At 48.3% G+C, this 20,952-nt stretch overlaps 11 protein-coding genes across 11 annotated transcripts; 5 read left to right on the top strand and 6 right to left on the bottom strand.

Annotated features, from left to right (window-relative positions):
- Positions 1 to 152: 152 nt before the first annotated feature.
- N7520_005195 (glycoside hydrolase family 115 protein) lies at positions 153 to 3,130 on the top strand (the record flags this gene model as incomplete). The annotated part of the gene is made up of 3 exons (XM_057139129.1): positions 153 to 571; positions 626 to 1,451; positions 1,496 to 3,130. 3 exons carry the CDS (start codon positions 153 to 155, stop codon positions 3,128 to 3,130), a joined length of 2,880 nt encoding a protein of 959 aa, XP_056997336.1.
- Positions 3,131 to 3,543: 413 nt separating this feature from the next.
- N7520_005194 (bZIP transcription factor) lies at positions 3,544 to 5,199 on the top strand (the record flags this gene model as incomplete). The annotated part of the gene is made up of 4 exons (XM_057139128.1): positions 3,544 to 3,856; positions 3,918 to 4,480; positions 4,538 to 5,105; positions 5,174 to 5,199. The coding sequence occupies 4 exons, from the start codon at positions 3,544 to 3,546 to the stop codon at positions 5,197 to 5,199; spliced, it is 1,470 nt and encodes a 489-aa protein (XP_056997335.1).
- Positions 5,200 to 5,325: 126 nt separating this feature from the next.
- Positions 5,326 to 6,391, bottom strand: N7520_005193 (short-chain dehydrogenase; the record flags this gene model as incomplete). Its single annotated transcript, XM_057139127.1, has 5 exons — positions 5,326 to 5,821; positions 5,873 to 5,962; positions 6,023 to 6,098; positions 6,146 to 6,308; positions 6,380 to 6,391. 5 exons carry the CDS (start codon positions 6,389 to 6,391, stop codon positions 5,326 to 5,328), a joined length of 837 nt encoding a protein of 278 aa, XP_056997334.1.
- A 362-nt stretch (positions 6,392 to 6,753) lies between these two features.
- Positions 6,754 to 8,694, top strand: N7520_005192 (uncharacterized protein; the record flags this gene model as incomplete). Its single annotated transcript, XM_057139126.1, has 1 exon — positions 6,754 to 8,694. One exon carries the CDS (start codon positions 6,754 to 6,756, stop codon positions 8,692 to 8,694), a length of 1,941 nt encoding a protein of 646 aa, XP_056997333.1.
- A 266-nt stretch (positions 8,695 to 8,960) lies between these two features.
- On the top strand, positions 8,961 to 11,364 carry N7520_005191 (heavy metal translocating P-type ATPase; the record flags this gene model as incomplete). Its single annotated transcript, XM_057139125.1, has 4 exons — positions 8,961 to 10,239; positions 10,299 to 10,849; positions 10,912 to 11,049; positions 11,098 to 11,364. 4 exons carry the CDS (start codon positions 8,961 to 8,963, stop codon positions 11,362 to 11,364), a joined length of 2,235 nt encoding a protein of 744 aa, XP_056997332.1.
- Positions 11,365 to 11,622: 258 nt separating this feature from the next.
- On the bottom strand, positions 11,623 to 12,606 carry N7520_005190 (Pfs NACHT and ankyrin domain-containing protein; the record flags this gene model as incomplete). Its single annotated transcript, XM_057139124.1, has 1 exon — positions 11,623 to 12,606. One exon carries the CDS (start codon positions 12,604 to 12,606, stop codon positions 11,623 to 11,625), a length of 984 nt encoding a protein of 327 aa, XP_056997331.1.
- A 399-nt stretch (positions 12,607 to 13,005) lies between these two features.
- N7520_005189 (uncharacterized protein) lies at positions 13,006 to 14,095 on the bottom strand (the record flags this gene model as incomplete). Its single annotated transcript, XM_057139123.1, has 2 exons — positions 13,006 to 13,593; positions 13,646 to 14,095. 2 exons carry the CDS (start codon positions 14,093 to 14,095, stop codon positions 13,006 to 13,008), a joined length of 1,038 nt encoding a protein of 345 aa, XP_056997330.1.
- An 870-nt stretch (positions 14,096 to 14,965) lies between these two features.
- On the bottom strand, positions 14,966 to 16,278 carry N7520_005188 (heterokaryon incompatibility; the record flags this gene model as incomplete). The annotated part of the gene is made up of 2 exons (XM_057139122.1): positions 14,966 to 15,819; positions 15,846 to 16,278. The coding sequence occupies 2 exons, from the start codon at positions 16,276 to 16,278 to the stop codon at positions 14,966 to 14,968; spliced, it is 1,287 nt and encodes a 428-aa protein (XP_056997329.1).
- Positions 16,279 to 16,597: 319 nt separating this feature from the next.
- On the bottom strand, positions 16,598 to 16,840 carry N7520_005187 (uncharacterized protein; the record flags this gene model as incomplete). Its single annotated transcript, XM_057139121.1, has 1 exon — positions 16,598 to 16,840. The coding sequence occupies one exon, from the start codon at positions 16,838 to 16,840 to the stop codon at positions 16,598 to 16,600; it is 243 nt and encodes an 80-aa protein (XP_056997328.1).
- Positions 16,841 to 17,345: 505 nt separating this feature from the next.
- N7520_005186 (uncharacterized protein) lies at positions 17,346 to 19,289 on the bottom strand (the record flags this gene model as incomplete). Its single annotated transcript, XM_057139120.1, has 3 exons — positions 17,346 to 17,469; positions 17,516 to 19,245; positions 19,287 to 19,289. 3 exons carry the CDS (start codon positions 19,287 to 19,289, stop codon positions 17,346 to 17,348), a joined length of 1,857 nt encoding a protein of 618 aa, XP_056997327.1.
- A 243-nt stretch (positions 19,290 to 19,532) lies between these two features.
- N7520_005185 (E1 ubiquitin-activating protein AOS1) lies at positions 19,533 to 20,918 on the top strand (the record flags this gene model as incomplete). The annotated part of the gene is made up of 4 exons (XM_057139119.1): positions 19,533 to 19,575; positions 19,630 to 19,687; positions 19,737 to 19,929; positions 19,986 to 20,918. The coding sequence occupies 4 exons, from the start codon at positions 19,533 to 19,535 to the stop codon at positions 20,916 to 20,918; spliced, it is 1,227 nt and encodes a 408-aa protein (XP_056997326.1).
- Between the last annotated feature and the right edge of the window lie 34 nt (positions 20,919 to 20,952).

The raw sequence follows: 20,952 nt of genomic DNA, 5'->3' as shown, positions 1-20,952 counted from the left end.
GTTGTATGGCTACAGACTCGTAAATGCCAAGGCCATGATTTGATGCCGATCAGTTATCTCATCAGCTAACCAGGTACTGGTGAGAACACGGGGAACTCCGTACTAATGTCATTTGTGATGGCTGAGAAGTTAACATTCCACTGCTGAGCACTATGTCTGAACAGCTCGTCACTTTCGAGAAGTCCGACTTCAGTCTCGTTGGATCTGCTATAATAATTGACCCGGCTGACTTTATTGGGATTCAGCATGCGGGTCGAGACTTGGCCAAGGACTTCGGTCGGGTGACGCGGGGCAACGCGAGTCCATTTCAACTCCTAGATGAGGGAAGCCCGTCAACAGCAGACACGGCAATTATCATTGGCTGTATCGAGTCATGTTGGATGCTGAATAAGCTTGAGAATGATAAGAGAATCAACACTAGCGTTATTAAAGGGAAATGGGAATCATTCATGACTTTGATTGTGGATGAACCAATCGCAGGATGCTCCAAGGCTTTGGTGATTGCGGGAAGTGACAAGCGAGCTGCGATCTTTGGCGCATACACCTTATCCTACCAAATTGGTGTATCTCCGTATGTTCAAAATCCTCAACATGGTAAATCTCCCTTGGAATACTAAATGTACAGATGGTACTGGTGGGCCGATGTCCCAGCCCAATCCCACCCAGATATTTATGCCCTTCCTACATCGACGATCCATGGCGAGCCAAGCATTCAATACCGAGGAATCTTCATCAACGACGAAGCACCAGCATTGACCGGATGGGTATTGGAGAAATTCGGCTCCTACAACAGTGAATTCTACAAAAAAGTCTACGAATTGCTTCTTCGCTTGAAAGCAAACTTTATGTGGCCTGCCATGTGGCCCGGGTACCCCAATCCCGGGGCTGTCTTCTTTACAGATGATCTGGACAACCAGCGCATCGCAGACGAGTACGGGATCTGTGTATCGACTTCACATCATGAGCCGATGCAGCGTGCTACAACCGAGTGGTTTGAGAAGCGGGCAGATGGGACCTGGGATTGGATGAAAAGCCGAGAAGAGATCATTGACTTCTTCCGCGAGGGTGTTAAGCGGGCCAGGGGCTTCGAATCTTATTTCACCATGGGCATTCGAGGCGAATATGACAAAGGGATGGTAACGGATGACCCTGGCGCTGTTATTCGGGATGTTCTCTTGCAACAACGCGCTCTCTTCAAGGAGTTCTATGGGCGTGAAGATGCTGTTCCTCAGGTCCTGGCATTATACAAGGAAATCCAGAATTTGTATCAAGCAGGCGAATTCACCGTTCCAGACAACGTAACTCTTTTATTCGCAGATGACAACTTTGGCTCTCTTCGGCGATTGCCAACTGGGCCTGAGTTGACTCGGTCAGGGGGTGCTGGTATATACTACCACTTTGAATACGTCGGGGCTCCTCGAAGCTACAAGTGGATTAACTCAAATTCATTGGTTCGTCAACATCGCCTTGTATGGACATAGCTAAACACGAACAGGGCAAAACCTATCATCAGCTCCGTGAAGCGTATCGTCGGAATGCACGCAAAATATGGGTGTTCAATGTCGGCGACATCAAGCCCATCGAGGTACCCCTTACCTTCGCCATGGAAATGGCATGGAATATTGACTCTGTGCAAGAGAGTACTATTCCTCAGTTCTTGGCCGATATCTCTACTCAATATTTTGGTGCAGAGGTGAGCCCAGGCATTGTGAGTGTCTGGCACGAATATGATCGTCTTGTTCGGCTACGCAGACACGAACATATCGATCCAGAGACTTTCTCACTCCTAAACTACAACGAAGCCGACAACATTGTCAAGCGGTGGAAGGATCTCTCATCCGCCGCAGAGACCGTATATGCCCATATTAGCGAAAGTAATGCCACCGAGGAACAAAAAGCGGCGCTTTGGCAGCTTGTCGTACACCCGGTAAAGGCCAGCGCAATCTTCACCCAACTCCGAGTAACTCAAGCCCGAAACCAACTCCACGCACGCCAACGACGCAATACAGCCAACAAACTCCTAAGAGAAGTGCTCGATCTCTTCGACGCCGATTTCAAACTCTCGCAGGAATTCCACTCTCTCTTGGGTGGCAAATGGAATCATATTATGTGCCAGAGCCACCTCGGGTACGGCGATACTTGGCATGCGCCATCGCGGGATGCGATCTTTGGACTTGCATATGTACAGCGGGGCCAGGATAGTAACTTGATTGTTGGCCAGATGGGTGTCGCAGTTGAGGGTCATGAAGGTGTGCGAGCAGGTCGGATCAACGAAGAGAGTGAGCGTACTCATCCTAGTCGACGGGACCTGATACCAGGGCTGACATTGGGAGGTATGAGTCGGTATGGGCCGGGGCGATGGTTCGATGTTTTCACTCGAGGGACGCAGACGATTCGGTGGAGTGCTTCGGCACCTTATTCGTGGATTACCCTTTCATCGACCAAAGGGACTTTGCATCCTGATGGGGATGATGTACGAATCCAGATCTCTGTTGATTGGGAAAAGGTTGACACGGATTTTGAGGATGTTCTGATTACCGTGAAATCAATGGAGGGCGATTTCGAACACCTGCATCTGCCTATTTATGGCCACAAAGTCCCGATCTCATTCTATGGCTTTGTTGAAGCAGACGGCTGTGTCTCTATTCCTGCTGCTGACGGAATCAAAGCACCGTACGAACACCATCCTGAACTAGGACGAGAAAGCGAAGGCTCGGTTGCCATTGACAATTCTGCGCTCAGCACCAGGAGCTTGCCATTCTTGGAGTATCCTATCTACACATTCTCGCAACGGACTTCAACTGTTACACTCTATTTTAATATGACCCTGGAGCTAGATCCACATCACAAAATGTCTTATGATTTTGGGATCGACAATCAGCCCGCTACCTCTCACTTTCTGGTTCGAGAGTCCACAGGGGCTAAAATTCCCGCAGAAGGCTGGCCAGATGCTGTTATGGATTCTGTCTGGAAGAAAACTCACCAGCTTGGCTCTCTGGAAGCAGGTGCTCATATAATTAGAGTGCGATTGTTTCATCCGAACCTACTCCTTGAGAAGATCGTTCTGGATCTTGGCGGTGTCAAGGATAGTTATCTTGGGCCGCCTTCAAGCTTTTATATTAGGGCATAAACGAATGTATAGACCTATAGAGTGTCAATTCTATACGCTAACTAGTTTTCATTCCCATACCCATTATTTATTTTGATACCCGAATTCCCAGACATCCAAAGACATCTGTCGCAAAGAAATCTTTGCCTGAGGCCACCCGCAACCACTGCAGTGTTCAGTGGGGCCCCTTGAGATGTAGTCACGGTGTTGTTACCTGCCGAGCGAGATTATCATTTACTTCAATTTATCTTCCTAATACAGGCCCTCCCAGAGAAGATTATAGTACCTACGCCACCGGAATACAATAGCTCAACCCCGCATTTCGGAATTGTGGGGAAGTTGAGCCCGGAAGTTGGGCCCGGAACTTGGTAATCCAATCCACTTCACCTGGATCCACCTGGGCACCCACGAACACAGTTCAGCGTTGCGACATCATGCCAACATCACGAGCACAAAGAGGCTTGAAAGCCTCCGTCGACCCACAGATAAATGAAAGAATAGAGCGAAAGCGCGTTCAGAATCGGATCTCCCAGCGATGCGCACGTGAGAAGAAGGCCGCCCAACGGCTTCATATGGCGGAGTTCCGCGATTTGGTCAAAAACAGTGCAAGAGACACGCAGGGATCCAACACAGTTATTTTCAATGCTTATGTAGAGCTCTTGCAAGAGAACGAACGTCTCAGCGAGGCCTTGCTTACAATGCGAAAGAAGTTGCTCAGCATCAGTAACAATTCTGCCAGTGTTGCAGGTTGGTTATCTCCAATCGTCAAGCGATGTTAGCTCGTGCTAGGACTGATCTGTTTCTCTAGATGATCCCATATTCGAGAGCATATTAAATCGCCAGAAAAAAGAGAAAGCCAGTCCCGAATTCCAGGCGCGAGAGCTCGATTCTAATCTACTGCAGAGTGATCATAATCTAACAGCATCTCTTGGAATGTCTCAAATGGAGCAAAACCCAATCCAGTCATTTGAATTTCCAATCTCCTGCGAAGATGTGTCGATTTGGGATCTAATAAACCTCCCGGGGCCCTTGTCTTGCTCTCTTGGGGCTGGAAATTCGATCAGTGGTTCCTGCAACCCACTAGCTCTCCCCTCGGTGATCGGATCCGAACTTTCGGATCGCCTTTTTGACCATGAAGGGAGAATGTCGTCTATGTGCATCACTGATTGCATCGAAATCGCCTGCGTGGTTTACAAATGCGAAGAGCTCCACCTCCCGATCGTCTCTCAGATCACCAGCCCCGCATCCCTCAAGCCCCTTAAAGACCAGTACAAGGACTGGGTCAGCCAAGAGTTGATAGATCGAACATCCAAGGTTGCCATTCAAGCTATGACTTCATGGACTGGATTGACTAAGTACGTGAACAGCACTGTAAGTCCCAGATAATTCGGATTCTGACCGTGAGTTGATTATTGACTGATGGCACAGGGTACCCACGAACTAATGGAGTCCATAATGCGCTGGCGATTCGCGCCAACTTCGAAGAACCTTGCTGCAATACAAAAGCTCTTCCGACCAACACCTATGCAGGAGAACTGCACCCATTCAGCCGTAATCGACATGGTGCCATGGCCCGAATTGCGCGAATACTTCCTTACCCTGGATTCAAAAAACCTGGACACTGCCATTTGGGATACAGTTCTGAACATAGTGATTGACCTGCCTCAGTTGCAGATGTCTCTCAACGTGTTTGATATGGTCTGCAATGCCATCGTACGAGCCCCAGATACCCCTGTCATCTCGGAGTCGGAACTTCGTGGCAAGTTGCAAGGTAGGGAGTCGAAATGCAGTGTTGGAGACCAAGCTTTCTTTTACCGTTTGTGGTTAGATATTGTCCATAGAATGGCTTCTGTCGATCCAGACGTCGTTACGAATTCCAATGACGTAAATCAGCAGCGGCGTGCACTTCTTGTCAGGAACCTCGAAGTGGATCGTTGGCCGGATTGGCGTTTGAGTGGCAATTTCACCAGCATCTACCCTCTTTCGCAAGAACAAAGTACGTGGTGCTATCTTTTTCTCTTCCATCACTGACCACCATAGGATTTTTCGCAACTTTCCCAACAGTTACAGCCTGCAGTCTATTGGCTTAAGAGTACGAAGGTGTTTAGCTTTTCTGAGCTTCACATGTGTTTTGTCAACTATTTCCCGGTTTCCAGAGTGTATGATTCTATTTACTACATTTAAATCTGAAACCAGCCTCGCCTTCTTCCAGGTTTCTATTTGAGGGGATGGTGTGGATTCAAGTCAGTCATAATATCGGCTCCCGCATCCTGCATGCCCACACGCATCCACTCCGGCAAAACCTTCGAGAACAAGGAAATATAAGCAAAATCAGGTGTCATAATATTCTGACTCTCACCCTTCCACAATACGTCCGAAATGAGGCCGCCCAGATCCTCCGCCGAAAGGCGTGGCAAGAAGAAATTCGACTGGCCTTTAATTCCATCAAACATCTTCGTGCGGACCGCGGACGGGGAAATGCAAGAAATCCGCACATTCGGGGCCTGATGCAGATGTTTTATTTCCGTGTGTAGACCTTCGTAGATGGCGAGAGCGGCGGATTTTGTGGCTGCGTAGTCCGCGATGTTTGCAGTGGCGAGGAGCCCGGTTTGAGAAGCAATGATGAGGAAGTGACCTCGGTTTTCCTTGACCATTGCCGGGATAAAGGTCTTTGCTGTCCAGATAAGACCGAGATTGTTCACACCGAATGTTCTACCTTCCCTGTTAGTTGGTTATCTTGAATCTTAAATGGGGGTATATTACAGTTCGATATCCCTTTGCGTGGCATCAAAAAGAGACTTTCCTCTACAGATCCCGGCGTTGGCAACGACACAAGTTGGACGACCGATTTCACTGGATTCAGGCTCTTCAGCTTCTAGCTCTAACATTTGAGAGATAAATGCTTGATCTTACCTTTCAATGATAGCCGCAGTAGCCTTGAGGGCCTCGAAGTCGGTCAGATCACACTTGTAATAGGTTATGTTATCCCCTGGATCTGTTTAGTCCTGCAGCTTTGAATGAATTTCTTTCACTTACGCTTGGGGAAGGTCAGAGGAATGACATCAATAACCACAATCTTTGAGCCTCGAGTCGCTAGTCTTTGGACTGCTGCAGCTCCAATTCCTCCTGAGCCTCCAGTCACCAGAATGATTTCCTTCTTCCAATGGAATTGCGTCTGCACTCCGTTGTTCAACGCTCGCTGACTTAGATATCGGTTAATCCGAATGATTGATCCCAAACCAAATAATTTAAGGCAATGGCACAGTGCACCAGGAAATGCATTCTTGTTGAATGTAAGGCCTAGAAGGATTAGGCCGGATGCAAATGGATTCAGCACCGTTTGGTCAATGACCAACAAGATGTCACCAATGCTGAACTGTATTTGGAAGAAATGATTGAGAACAGATGGAGAAAATATTGGATTGGTCTTTTGGGTAAGATCCGGGGTTAAGTAGGAAATTTCACTCTCGCAATTCTTTTCTGATCTTGGCGTGTGACTATTCCGCCACTGCATCAACAATGTCAGACCTTTCTGACATCTCCAGATTCCCCGCACAGACAGGTCTTTCCCTCTATAATGAGGTGGAACCATTTTTTTATTGAAGTCTTTCTATGGAAAAGAATTGAATAGATCAAACAATACAATGGGTGCTTCAACGGATACCATCCAGTCCTTCCCCGAGTATATACCATCTTGTGCCGGGGAAGGAAGACATCGAAAGCAAGTCCAACGACGCACCTTGACCTATTGGATGGCCATATCCACTTTGGCTCTCATCCAATTTAACACAAGTGGGTGGTCTCCACAAACCCGTGCCGCTATTCTATCTCTCCTCTTTCCTGGAGCGGGATACATTGCTTGCGCCAACGCCCTGGGCCTTTTTCTCGTCGTCGTCACCCTTCTTCTACTTCCCATCACTCTTTTTGCCTGGTTTGGCGCTTGTGGTCTTGCATTTCCCCTATTGCTCTGGGCCTTTTCTATCCCCGGTGCATATTTTGCCGCATCTGATGCCCTCTACGAGAAAGCCTGGGTGGTGGCCGTCATACTACAGGCCGCACCTATTCTTTATCTCAACCGCTCCTCGAGCCAGGCTCGCGCCAGTGCCATCACCAAACGAAAGGATCGGAACCTACAACTTCCACTAGCACTAGAGCGTGTACAAACCAGCGCAGTGAGTGTATCACCGGATGAAGATCGAGAACTTACCTTGTGGGAGCTACGCCGAGTCCAAAGATTGTTCGACGTGGGTTTGCAATCCATCGACGACTGGTCCAATTTCTCGTTTCAGACCTCCGCTCTCAGATATCAGCTTTACGAACTGATTTTTTGCCTGAGTATGTACCAAGGCATTTACACACCAAACTTCCACGGGTACTGCTCCGAGGCCTCCCGGGCGACTATTGAAAAATTCCTTACTACTAAGGTCTTGGGCTTCTGGAAATGGGAGACCTTGTGGGGAAAGTTCAGTACCGACTTGGACCCTATTACCAAAGACAATATTATGGTTTCTGGCTTCTTACTTCAAGTAGTCACCTTGTATACCGCCAATACAGGTGATATGCGGTATACCAAGCCAGGATCTCTGGTCTGTAAAGTCACACCAAAGCACATATATAAGCACGATCTCCACCACATCTCAAAGGCGTTAGTCCAGCAGTGGAAAGCAAATCCCTATACGTTATTCCCCTGCGAGCCAAACTGGATATACTCGCCCTGCAACCTGCAAGGCATGGTGGGTCAAGTTATCTATGATCGGATTTTCGGAACAACGCACGCCAAATGCTTGATTCTCGGCTTTGAAGCATCGCTGACGTCTGAGTTCATGGAGCCCAGCGGCTCTATAATTCCAATCCGCTCAGAGATCACAGGTTTTACCATCCCAGGACTATGTGGAGCCATAGGTGATCTAGTTAATTCCATGATGTGTCGTGGAAATCTGGATCATATCGCTCGACGTCTTTGGGCTACTTTTCGCCATGAAAATCTCCACATTAGTGATGAAGGAACAAAGGAAGGAAATTTCAAGATGGTGGGCCTTGTCGGTGCGGATATGATGGATCCAGGAAACTACAAGGCCAATCCCTTGGCTATGCTCCCGTTTGTGGCACATGTGGCTGGGGAATTCGGCGACGAATGGATTCGAGAAAAAGCCTTGCAGAATTTGGACAAAGAGTTTGGTTGGACCGTTAATGCAACTGGCTCGGTGGTTTTATTTCCGGAACGGGTGTCCTTCAGCACGCAAACTGCGGCGATTAAAGCCACAATGCTTAGACAGGGGGACTGGAAACGATTGGTAAATGAGGGGCCGACCAAGACTACTTTGCAGGGACCAATCTTGGACCAAGTTCCGTATCCTGGTGTGCTTGTGGCTAAAGCACGGTCTATCACCTTGCGGGATTTGCACTTCGTGCTCTATCCCTCGGCTGAGAGTGGATTGTTTAAGCTTGGGATAACGCGCCTGCAGCCAAATGGTCGATATACTAATAGTGGTATTGAGCTTGTAGCAGACGCCACTGGCAATGCTGAACTGAATATCTTTGTAGATGGTCGGACGGAGATTCAGTTGGTTCCACAGATAAATTGATCATTCAGTATATGGCAGAGTCTGTACCTACGAGGGAGTCGCATTATGAATTGAACTCTTTCTACTATACCTCCATTTCCTATCAGTACATCAGTAGTAGATGTATTCTCCTCAATTCCGAGCAACGTCTAGTCGGTACCTGCGCAGGTTCGTAGGAAATTTCTGACACGCAGAAGCGGGGAAATACAAAGCAAAATCTGACTGATGTAGATAGAAGAGATCAAATACTATTTACAATACTACCTAGATGCATCCCTAAAATCCAGATGGCAGCTTGTTGTCTCTTTGGTGCCTTCATTGTGAGCATTTTCCTACAAAAATGCAACCAAATCACATCCGACGCCTCCATTGACTCCCTCCTGAACATTGTCCCCAAGGAGGAAATCGGGAACGACAGAACCCTTTCATTAGCAGTCGAGGGGATCTCATGCATTAACTGCACAGATAAAATTGAAAAAAAGATTCTTAGCATTGATGGTGTTCGAATCGCCCGCCTAGAGCCCCTGAGTGGCCGAGCAGTCGTCGTCTACAATTCCCAGATCATCCAACCAATATCTATCACCAATACTGTTCAAAAACTAGGATTTCCCTGTCGCACTAGCAACTCAACAGCTCAAGCTAGGTGGAAATGGGGTCTGGCGTTTACATGGAGCTTGTTTCTGATTTTGCCGATTTGCCTCTTGCATTTCAATCTTGATTTCCTGATCGATGCGAGGACTCGGCATCTGTATAGAATCATTCTGGCTGGTATCGTGCAGACGGTTTTTGGATGGCCATTTTACCGCCAGTGCATTTTTTCGTTGCGCAATGGTTGGCGTCAATCTATGGATTCTCTTATCGTCTATTCTACCACCGTCTCTTACTTGACCGACCTCTTCTTTTATAGCCGTGGACTACCAGCCAATCACGCCACCACGGCTGCTATGCTTATCTCTGTCATGTCTCTTAATAGGCATTTGGAATCACGCTTTCGTCGCTCGGCTACCGCAGCTCTGGTTGCTGTTGCCCAGCTTCTGCCTACCCACGCGCACTCTTTCACCCTGGGAAGACAGGTACTGGCACGGATGCTTAAATCCGGCGACCGAGTTTTAGTAAAGCCAGGAGAGCGATTTCCCTGTGATGGCACTCTGATAGCCCACCCGGTATGTCCCTGCAGTGTTCCACTGCTAGTAGACGAAAGCCTCCATACCGGAGAGTCACATCGCATTGAGAAGCGGTTGGGAGATATCTGCATCGCTGGCACAACTAATGAAAGTCATGAGACTGTGCTCCTTGAAGTCTTACCCGGCGCAGGGCGCAGCCGCATCGGTGAAATTGTTGATGCAATCCTCCATGCCCAGCGAAGAAGTTCCCAATTCCAGGCCTCTACCGAACGACTTGGACAGGCTATCACTCCTGCTGCGATCATTCTTTCCGCTGTCGCCTTCTTCTACTGGCTCTCTGATGGACTGGAGAAAGCCTTGGGCTTTATGACCGCTTCGTTGGCTGTGGCTTGTCCTTGTGCTACGGGCTTAGGTGTACCGGCCGCCGTGATGGTCGCCAGTGGTGAGTCACGAATACATTCGTTTCCAATTAGAGATTTCTCAAAGCTAACTCTGCTTCAGGTTACAGCGTTACAAAGGGTGTAGTCTTCAAGGGGGGCGCGTCGGCCATACAAACCATGGCGGCGTTGACAACCGTCGTTTTCGACAAGACTGGCACTCTCACCTCAAATGAGATGGTAATTAGTGGAAATCAAATCCGTGGCTCTTTCTCTGCAGATAAGTGGTGGACTCTTGTCGCCGCCGCGGAGAAAAAAGCATCATCCCACTGGGTAAGAACATTAGTGATGGAGCATGTGGCGACCAATTTTCCAGACCTTCGACCAGGCGATCTGGGAGTGGAAATTTTGACCGAAACCCTAGGACAGGGGGTCCAAGCCAAGGTAGGCTTTTTGAAGGTTTGTGTTGGAAATGCTACGATGCTGGACAATGCCGGTGTGCAGGGTAGAGACGGCATGCTCGAAGATCTAGCTCAACTTTGTCCCTCGGATATGTGTGTTTTTGTTGCGATAGACGGCCGCTATGCTGGTTATATGACTGCTCAAAATCCTATGCGGCCCGAATTACGTCGTGCAGTCCAGGGCCTCCAGTCATTGGGCGTTGAATGCTATTTAGTAAGCCAGCTTTCTATAAGCGTGGTAAATTGGACCAAGACAAGCTAATTCGTAGTTTCTAGATGACTGGTGATAGAGAGGCGATTGCTCTTGATATTGCAGAAAGAGTTGGCATTCAAAACATTTGGCACGAGCTAAGTCCAGTAGACAAAGCTCATCACATTTCTCAACTCCGAGAATCGAAGAAAGTTGTTGCAATGGTACATTTACCCATCAAAATCTCCATTCGTCACTAAGTAATCATCCAGGTTGGGGATGGAATCAATGACGCAGCAGCATTAAGCACCGCCAACCTTGGCATCTGTCCTCAAAGCGGTACATCTGTTGCTCTGGCATCATCAGATGTTGTTCTTCTCAAATCTTCCCTGTTGGATATTGTGAACGCAATTCATATCGCGAAGTACACGACAAATACGATCAATGCAAACCTTATCTGGGCCTACGTTTTTAACGCTATTATGATGCCACTGGCCATGGGTCTGTGGTCGCCGTGGAGACTGAACATTTCACCATGAGTCAATCCGCTCGTCTGAAAATGAAAAGATTATCTTACTTTGTTCAAGGTCAGCGGCCAGTGTGTTGATGATGGGTTCATCTCTTGGGGTCATGCTGAACACAATGTATCTACGAAATCTGTTACAGGCGCTTCCTGCAAATTAGCCCTGCATTCAATCCTTCAGTCTTCTTTTGACTAGATGATGCTCTAAACTAGACCCTAATTTATACGCCCACTTGTTTAGATAGTGACCAACATCGGAGCTCCTTTTATACCCCTAAAATTGGGTTGGAATAATATCTACAACCAATTTCTCCTTTGAGATTTGGACTTGAGACACATATTTAAGAACCTCTTTGGCATAAGATGCTGCAGCCAATGCAGCGTAATCTTGCCATTCCTCATTCTTGTGGGAGTCGCAGTAGTCGCAGATTCCGCGAATGACAATGCAAGGAAAGCCCTCCAGTAGACCAGCAGCCTCCGTTTCAAAGCACAAGGCATCTGTCTCTTTCTGGAGTACATCCCTGGTTGCATCATCTTTCATTGCTGGATTCCCGGATGCTATGACCCCAAAGTGTATCTTTGGAACCGTGTCCTCGCGCTCATCCCGGATCACCTCCCATTCTGGGAGACATCTGTCACACGTCTTTTCAGTAAGAGAGTGTTGATACTCTGTTTTAAATAGCCGATCACTGGAGTCCGGCCGACCGAAACGCTTTCGTGTTCTGCCATTCCTTTCAGTTGCAGCCTTGAGGTATTCTGGGTATTCCTCGAAGTCGGTGATCCAGGTAGTTCTCATGTTGGTTATTGCATTCAATAGCGGTCTTGGGGTACTATACAAGGATCCTGTTTGAGCAAGTTCGCGACGCTCGTCGACTTCTTTCATTTGATATTGAACGACGCCGCTTGAGTTCTCTTGGGGGCTGCCGACCACAATATCACCAAGTCGGATATCACTTTTTTCAGATGGGATGCCACCTCCAACTCCTACGATCAGTCCAATTCTCAGAGAGCTCGAAAATGTACGCAACATGTTTGCCACAACGATAGAGGCTGATGTCGGTTCATTTCTATCGGGGACTGAGGCGATCACGACGTAGTGTTTGTCAATACGGCCTAACACATACTGGTTTATGTCGGTCGAGTCTTGTTCGTCGAGGAACCCAAAAATCTCATCCAGCATTATTCTCGCGACAGCTGCACCAACAGATGTGGCACATATCCAGCCCACTTTGAATTCTCCAAGCGGAGGAGCAACCATCTTCTCTTTTGGGTGGGATGTATAATCAAAACCAACTGGTATGGTTTTATGGCTCAAGGCTCGGGATAGAAGTCAGATAAAGGGTGCGAAATGTGCGATAAACTCGAAGAAGTGAAGGGGGACTAATCTGCCTTCGTAGTAAGCGGTCGTGATGAGTTGGGCAGCATAGCTGCGGGGTAAAGCGCTTCTGGCCATTAAGTCTACTTGTTGGTGCATATAATTTTGTGGACCAAACTGACCAGTCATTTCATGGTGAACCGCGATAGCCCTATCCCGCACCTGCAGGGAAAAAGAATATAGCCACTCAATTACAGCCCCGCTATGTATAGCATCACGCGTAGTATAACAATAAAACAAATGGAAAAGATATTAAAAAAATAAACCCCAGAGTGACAATACTTAATATCTTTCAATATCAACTCGTCCTTCTCCAGGGATCCAAACACTCGCAAACGACTTATCCCCGCCCTCATAATCATCCATATTCACATCCACCCAAGCCTGATATCCTTTCCAATACACACACTCAGGCGCGGGGGCTATTTCACAAAAGTCCATATTGGCCAAGGAAAGATTCACCACGGCATCCATAGCGTCTCCCACACTCTGTGACACTAGACCATATCCCATGCAGACTTTGCTATGCTCATCTCCTAACTCATCGCAGAACTGTAGTTCGCCAGCCTCTTGCGATGCCAAAATCACGATTTCTGACTTTTTTCCTTCTTGTTCTCTGGCGAATTCCAGAGTGGTGCGATCCACTGCTAGGAAATAACATGGTGGGCTTTGCATCTCGTGTTCTTCGGATTCGAAATACTCAAGGAGGGACTCTATATCGGGGATCTCGAGTTGGCTGGAGACATCTATCCAGTCCAGGTCATAGTGGTAGTTTTCTTGAAACAAGTCCTTGATTCTCTGGAGCTCTTCTTCTGTCATTTCCTCCAGAATGAAGACCGGGGTTTCACCATATGACTTGGTCCCTTGTTGCTATTAGCCAGTTAGATTAGCTCATGTACCGGTCAGACTCCAAAGTACTAACCGTTATTGCCTCGGAATCATCAGGAAGAGGCATTCCCTCAAGTGCAGTCCCTTCCGCCGCAGCGCTCAAGAGAACATTGGCTCGATGTATTGGAGCTCGTAAGCTCTCAAAATTCTTTCCCGATTCGTCATAGTTCACCAGAATGACCATGTCATCTTTCAGCGACTGCTCATCCACGAAAATCAACGAGTCGGGTTTCTCGGTTCGCTTCACGATAGAAGATAGAACTGACGGGTGCGCGGGTGTATCAAGCAGCCAAGGAACTTGTAACAACCGCCTCGGTTCACCAGTGGGACGATCAGGCCAGTTCTTATCAACGGTAATGAGTTTTTGCATGATTTCATCCCGCTCTTCCTCCTCCATCGGACATAGGAAGACTACCATCCATGTTGGGGTGGGAACGTCTTCGTTTCGAAGCTCGGGGAGCTGCCAAATAGGAATTGAAGTCATCTTGTCTGCAACTTTCTTCCAAAGCCGCTGTGAGCTTTAAAGCTGGACCGACTGGACCCTGTGGTGGGACAAGGTTTTATGTGGGGCATTAGGCACAAGGCTACAACGGGCCGGTTAAGGGGTCGACAACCTGTATTTTTCACGGATGTATGTGGAGTGCCCGGCATAGAGCTATGGCAAGTAATTTGAAGAGTTCAATGTCTCGTCGGAGCTACTCCAGAACAATATCACCGAAGTTCGGCTTCGCTTAGACCCATTTTTTCGGATAAATCCACCCAACACTCACTCGATGAGCTGTCCATTCAGTGCGTCGAATGAGCATGACATTGACCACTGGAATCGGAAGAAGAGGTGTTCACTTCTTATCCAAGTAGGTCAGCTCCCTCAAGGACTCATTTTGACGAAGTTTCTCCCGGGGATCTCCGTACAGGAAATTCCCGTACTCGGTTGTCGCGTCTGGAAGAATGATACCGTCCAGTCTACTGATAGATAGACCAATGAACTCGAGGCATTCGCCTGCTTCTACCTGTGAAAGTAGATTTTTCTATATATCTGGATCTTGACCGATGAGGACACCCACAGTCCCGCTATCGTTGATGATGGGGTAATCGCGTGAAAAATCAGATTGGTCCGTAAGAAGATTGAGTCTGAAGAATGCCGATTGTGCACGTGTGAAGATGACTGTTGGTTCGAGTTTGGGCATGAATAGAAATGCACTAGTAGACGCTCTGTTGAGGCCTTGGAAATGCGAGTTTCGATGCAGGCATGACCAGCGGGAAGAGATAGACTGTTTCAGACTTGAGATCGACGTCTTAGATAGCCTTTTGAATGAATATTCGCATTCTGTGCATCCTTGACTCCACGCAACGGCTATATGTAACAGTGCTCGTCGGTGTATCTTCTATCGCGATCGTTTCCGGTCACATCACTCTCACAATGGGGGCATTGAAAGTCCACTGCGGAGCTAGGTACAATTTCCTCGACCTTGCAGCCGGTCTCTGTCTTCTGACACGAAGTCCACATCACCAGGGGTCCGCAATATCGAATTGACCGTCGGTTGCAATCATCCAAGAGCAAAACACTCTGCGTAGTCGAAGACCAGGACCAGCTAGGGATCAAACCCTCTGGAGGACTCTTCACTGCACCCTTAAATTCTCCATTTGATGGAGAATCATGACACCACAGTAACGCTTTATCAAAATCGACGCGTGGAAGCCCAAACCATAGAGGATGTTTGCTTGCGTACAAGGCACTGTCAATACCCTCAACAGCATTGTAGATATCGAATTCACTTCCCAGGTGGCGCCTCGAATACTTCGCCATATGGCCATAGAACGCGTCGATGACTGAGTGCCATCGTTGTGGATTTAGTCCGTTTGGCGAGTACATGGCGTCTTGTTTCATGCCGTCTTCGTCGAGAATGCTCTTGTCACATTCGAAGAATGACTGCGAAGAGCTGAAATAAATCTTCCTTCTCCCTAGGATTCCTTCTTGGTATGTCCAGCACCGTGTCGACCATATAGATGAGCAATTAATTATCTCTCGCCAGCTGGGGAGCTCATTGATGAATTTCATCCCAGCAAGCTCACATTGGATCTGCTTCTGGGCTCTATCACTGCTCACCCCGTGAATCCCGTCGTTCATATCTCCATCCGTAGAGATAATCACCAACGCAGCGGACGAATATATTGCAGACATGGACGCAATCTGCTCTGCTTGGTCATCTATATCATCTTCAATGATACAGTACTGATCCACCCATAGTGAGAGCAAATGGTAATCGCGTCGTTGATGGTCTTCACAACATTTGAAACAAGCAATCCGCCATCCTTCCGTAGCGATTCCAATGTAGCTCGAGTAGACATTTTACTCCTATCGGTGTTAAGTCCCCACACATAGCTGAGAGCAACATAGCGACAGTCATAAGGCGCGGAGACAATGCGCCGTCGTCGCACATCAATCAGTCGAAAATGAGCAGGCTTCACTCCTAGATCTCTTGGTCCACATTTTGGATGCTCCTCGGAGCAGGACGACAGCCAGTCTGATATAATGTCCCAATCGACGAACTCCCCAATCCTTTTGATAGTTTGAAACGTGATTGGTTCGCGTTTAGTCTCAAACTCCTTAGTCCCAAATTCCCTTCGTCGCTTTACCACTTCTTTATTAATCAACTGTTCATCCATCCTAGGAGGGGTCAGGTCTACAGCACAGAGGACTGGGATACAGATACAATACTTGATACCCCGTACACTTGGCTTTGAGACCTGAATCATAATATATCCATCTCGCAATTATCCACGGGCCGCCCGGATACTGGAAATTCATGAATATCGAGCAACCAGCCTCAACAATCATTTCTACATATCCACATTCGAACAGGTAGGGTGGAGTCATCCCGGAGAAAAACGAGTATGGCATGGTGCTCCGGATGAACAGATGACAAAAAGGGCACGATTGACGCTTTTCAATGTTTTCGAACGCGCAAAATCATATTCTGCAATTTTATTTGCCATCTTCAAGACAGCCCAGTAAATGCTCAAGACGTAGGTGGTGACAGAACGCGCATAGTGACTGCTGCTCACTGTCATCCTCGTTGGAGCATGTTCCATGGAAGAGGAGTCTCATGCGACGCTTTGACTCTGCTGAGTTTGGCTCGTCGTCGAATTTTGCGAGTGATTCTGTGCAGATATGGCATGGGTTTGTATCGGAAGGGATTGTGTTGTTGCGACAGGTGTGTATCTCCATTTTAATTGATCAGAGGGTGGTCAGTTCAACTTTTAGGACTGAATACAAGGACTCGGAAACGGGGCTTGAAGATATAGCATGTTTGATAGCTGATGCGACATTCATTATGCTGACTCGTATTTGCGGGGATCATATCAGATGTCAGTATAAGTGAGGAAATGGAAAGGCAATTTCTCCCGATGAACATTTGAAGGTTAACTTTGCTATTTCTGTACGAAGCAAAAACAGCCGATTGGCAGTGACTTCATACTTTTATGCCTGAGGGCTGGATAATGTAGCTGCACTAGAGCTATAGGAGACTAACAATTAGACTTGGTTCTGTTTTGTCTCTATTCCTTTGGGAACTATAGCTATCGAATAGATCGAGACTAAATTCTACTTCATTTACGAAGAACATCTCTGGGATACCCAATTCTAAGTCATAGTGTCATTCCATTGTCGTGTCGTCGTCAAAAGCCGAATAGCTGCTTAAAATAATGGGCAAGTAGTATAAGATGCATTATAATCATCGGAACCCGCCGGACGGAAAGAATCTGGGACCCGCGTATCCGTGAGCAATGATGCTTTGGATATCAATATTGCCTTCACTGCGGGGACTCCAGAGCTTGATAAGAATGAAACGGCCCGATCTGGGGAAATTAGCAGTGAACCTGAGGACAGGACAAAGAAACGTACGGAGGAGGGTCAAACTTGATGCTGACCACACTCTTCTCCCTCTCAATGAAGAAACGAGCGTGCGGCTTGAGGACCTCGGAATTGGGTGTAGGCATTGCTGGGCCAGGTACGGGAGGTAAAGGAATTGGATCAATCAAGCTTGGGGGTTGGCGGCGTCGTTGAGATGGATCGGAATTCTGTCGGCGCATGGAGCCAATTCGGCGTTGGATTTCGAGGCGACGGCGAGTCATTGGGTGATCCTCGTCATCGTCGTCACTAGGAGAGTCATCATCGGTATCGGAGCAGAGCAGATCGTCAAGTTCGTTGGCTCTTTCCAATTCGGTGGAAGAGGTGGAGTCATCATTTTCTCGTCCCACAAACACATTGTCTTCGGTGGTCTCGTTATACTCGGTAGTGACACGGAACTCGGCCTGGGGATCGTGTGCATCCCGACCAGCGGGGTGAACGGAGTTTGGACCGGAGTCAGGGTCCATGAGCACGGTGCGCTCAAGGGTTTGAAGGGGAGTGCGGAAGCCAGATAGATATTCTTGAGATGGTTGGATCATTCGGCGATGACCACGACGGCGTCGTGGATTGGAATACTCGATCTTATATTTTGCGGTCCGAGCAAGCAATTCATCCGACGTCATGGACACAAACACCATGCCTTCTTGGATTCTACTGAGTTTAGTCAAGTTTGAGACCCAATTGGGGATCACATACGGGGAATCGAAGCCAGAACGGGGGGCCTTGATGACAAGCTTCTTCAAGCAGAACGGGGCCTCGTCTCTGTGACGAAGAATCAAATTCCAGCGATTAGACTTGGTGCTGTACACAGACAAATCATTCCGCAGAACATTTCCCGGGAAAAAGCTGTCTGGATCTGGATCGAATACGCCTCCATCACAGCTCGCAATTTCCATTTTCAAGGCTCCAGGAACCACCTGGCCTTGATGCCCGTAGTTGAACCCACGAGAGCCCTCACGGTTATCATCCGCGTCCAGTTTGCGCCGCTTTTGCCGGCGGTCGCGGTCGCGATCGCGGTTGCTCTGGGACTGGGGCATGAGTGACGGAGTAGGAAGTGAATCTCGTAAGTCCGATCGGGATGAACGACGTCGGTTGCCTCTGTTGCTCGCGGGACGAGGCTCCAAATTCGCAGAGGCTACGACAGCCGCCTGTAGTTGAGGGATCTGTTCCAGCAAGGCTCTTCGAGAATGTTGGGCTTGTTGATTTGTTATTTGTCCACTCCGAGCTTGATCACGGTAGTGATCTTCAATTTCTTGGTTCAGTGTCTCTAAGGCCCGAAGGGTATCTTCGGCATTTATGTGGTTGCTTTCTTGGTGGATCAAGTTCCGGAGATAAATCAAGCGTTCTCTTGGCCTGTCTGAAGGTTGGTTCTCGCGCGGGGTCCGTGATGCCTGATCGATCAATAACCGATCTAAGAGGCGTGCGGCAGGGTTTGCAAATTGAACATCAGATAAAATCGTATCCAGGTCTGACTCGTATTCGTCCGAGGGTTGTCGCTCTGAATGGCGAGAGTTTTCGGGCATACGAGCCATTAAATCATTCCTACGAGCCTCTAGATCACGTAGATCTCGAAGAACGCGTTCGTCAGCGTTGATCCTCGTAGGATCCCAAAGTCGCTGTTGAAATGTTCCTCTATCGGGAACGAGAGGGGAGCTTCGGTCACTTGGAACAGATGGCCGGCGGGAGGAAGCAGGGGGATGATCGTAGTTATCTGACTTGGGGGGCTGTTAGTCCGGGGGAGTGAAGTCAGGGACCTGAAACATACCATGCTGTGTGGTTAGTGGGGTGAGTCAGATAACATCCAGAGTGAATGGTTACCTGGAACAGATAGACTTGAATATCCGACACCTCGCAATTCAGGAACTATGATAAAACAAAACTCCATGAAGGAGATGTCTTTCATGCCAGTTTACTCCGGCGCTTCCCTGTAGCTTCGCACGTGATGGGGATTAGGTCATTGTGGAGAGCTCTTTATCTTAGAGCTTCTTCCCTTCTACACTCCACCACCGATATGACTGAGTCTCAAAATCAGCAGAACGGCCAGATTAGTGCCGGTAAGTCAAATTCATATCCAATTACCCCAAAAAAAGAGTGCTCATACCGTTAAGATGAGATCGCTCTATATGATCGTCAAATCCGACTATGGGGCATACAAGCCCAAGAGAAGTAATGAGACCCGTTGAGCGCGTCGCGAACGAATATTAATGTTGCCCAGAATTCGCTCGGCCAACATTCTCTTAATTACTGTCAAAGCTCTTGCAAATGAAGTCGCCAAGAACTTGGTCCTAGCAGGTATCGGATCCTTAACCATCATCGACCACGAACCGGTGACAGAGAACGACCTGGAGGGACAATTTTTTTTGGAGGAGGCATACCGGGACGAAGAACTTGTCAAAGAAGGGAAAAACGTATGCCACACTCTGGTCTATTCGTTTGTTTGTCTAGCTCTGGCTAACAGCTCCAGCGTGCCGAAGTTGCCGGTCCTCAAATCAAGCGCATGAACCCACGAGTCAAGCTCACCATTGACACCGACGACGTCCGAACCAAGCAACCAGACTTCTTCGCTCAATTCGATATTACAATTGCGACGGAACTGGATTTCAACACCAACGCAACTATCAACGCAGCCTGTCGCCTTGCAAACCGCCCTTTCTACGCCGCCGGTCTTCATGGCTTCTACGGCTACGTCTTCGCTGATTTGATCTCTCACGACTTTGTGATCGAGCGCGAAAAGTCCAACGTCTCCCCAGTGACCCAGGAAACCCCCACCCGCAGCATCGTCAACGTGACCACCAAAACAAAAGACCAAAAGACAGACAAGAAAATCGAACTAGTCACCAAGCGCGAAACCTACTCCCCGCTCATCCTGGCAAATACTTCACCCCTTCCAGAAGAGTTTACTCGTCTTCCTCGCCGCCGCAAACAAGTCACGCCCCTTCTTAGCTGTCTGCGCGCACTATGGGAATTTGAAAAGATGTCCGGCGGCCGCCGCCCCACATTCAACCACGCTGATCTGGAACTCTTCACCAAGATCGCACGTGAAAGCCACCAAGAATTGCAATTGGATATGGCTTCATTGGACTCCGTCTTCCTGCGCACGTTCCTCCAGAACCTAGGCAGCGAGTTGAGTCCTATCGCCGCTTTCCTCGGTGGCGCATTGGCTCAGGATGTGATTAATGTTCTTTCGGCACGAGAACAACCATTGCAGAACATGCTTCTCTTTGATGGTGACAAGAACGTTGGTCCTATCTATCCTCTGCATCCGTTCTTCCCCGCCGAGATGGGTGTGGAGTCTTTGGGAGCTGTCCCACCGATTGCCAATCCCATTCCATTGGGGCAGCCACAGCAGTCTACGATTCCGTTACGTATGGATGGTATGCCTACTACCAATGCATAATGGGCTGCTTGGTTGAGGCGGTTTGACATTCAAG

The sequence above is a fragment of the Penicillium odoratum genome (genome assembly GCF_028828045.1).
Source record: "Penicillium odoratum strain IBT 22623 chromosome Unknown utg000004l_segment0_segment0, whole genome shotgun sequence".
Taxonomy (NCBI): Eukaryota; Fungi; Ascomycota; class Eurotiomycetes; order Eurotiales; family Aspergillaceae; genus Penicillium; species Penicillium odoratum.
The sequence above is the reverse complement of the archived record's forward strand: the minus strand, read 5'-3'. Positions and strand labels throughout refer to the sequence as shown.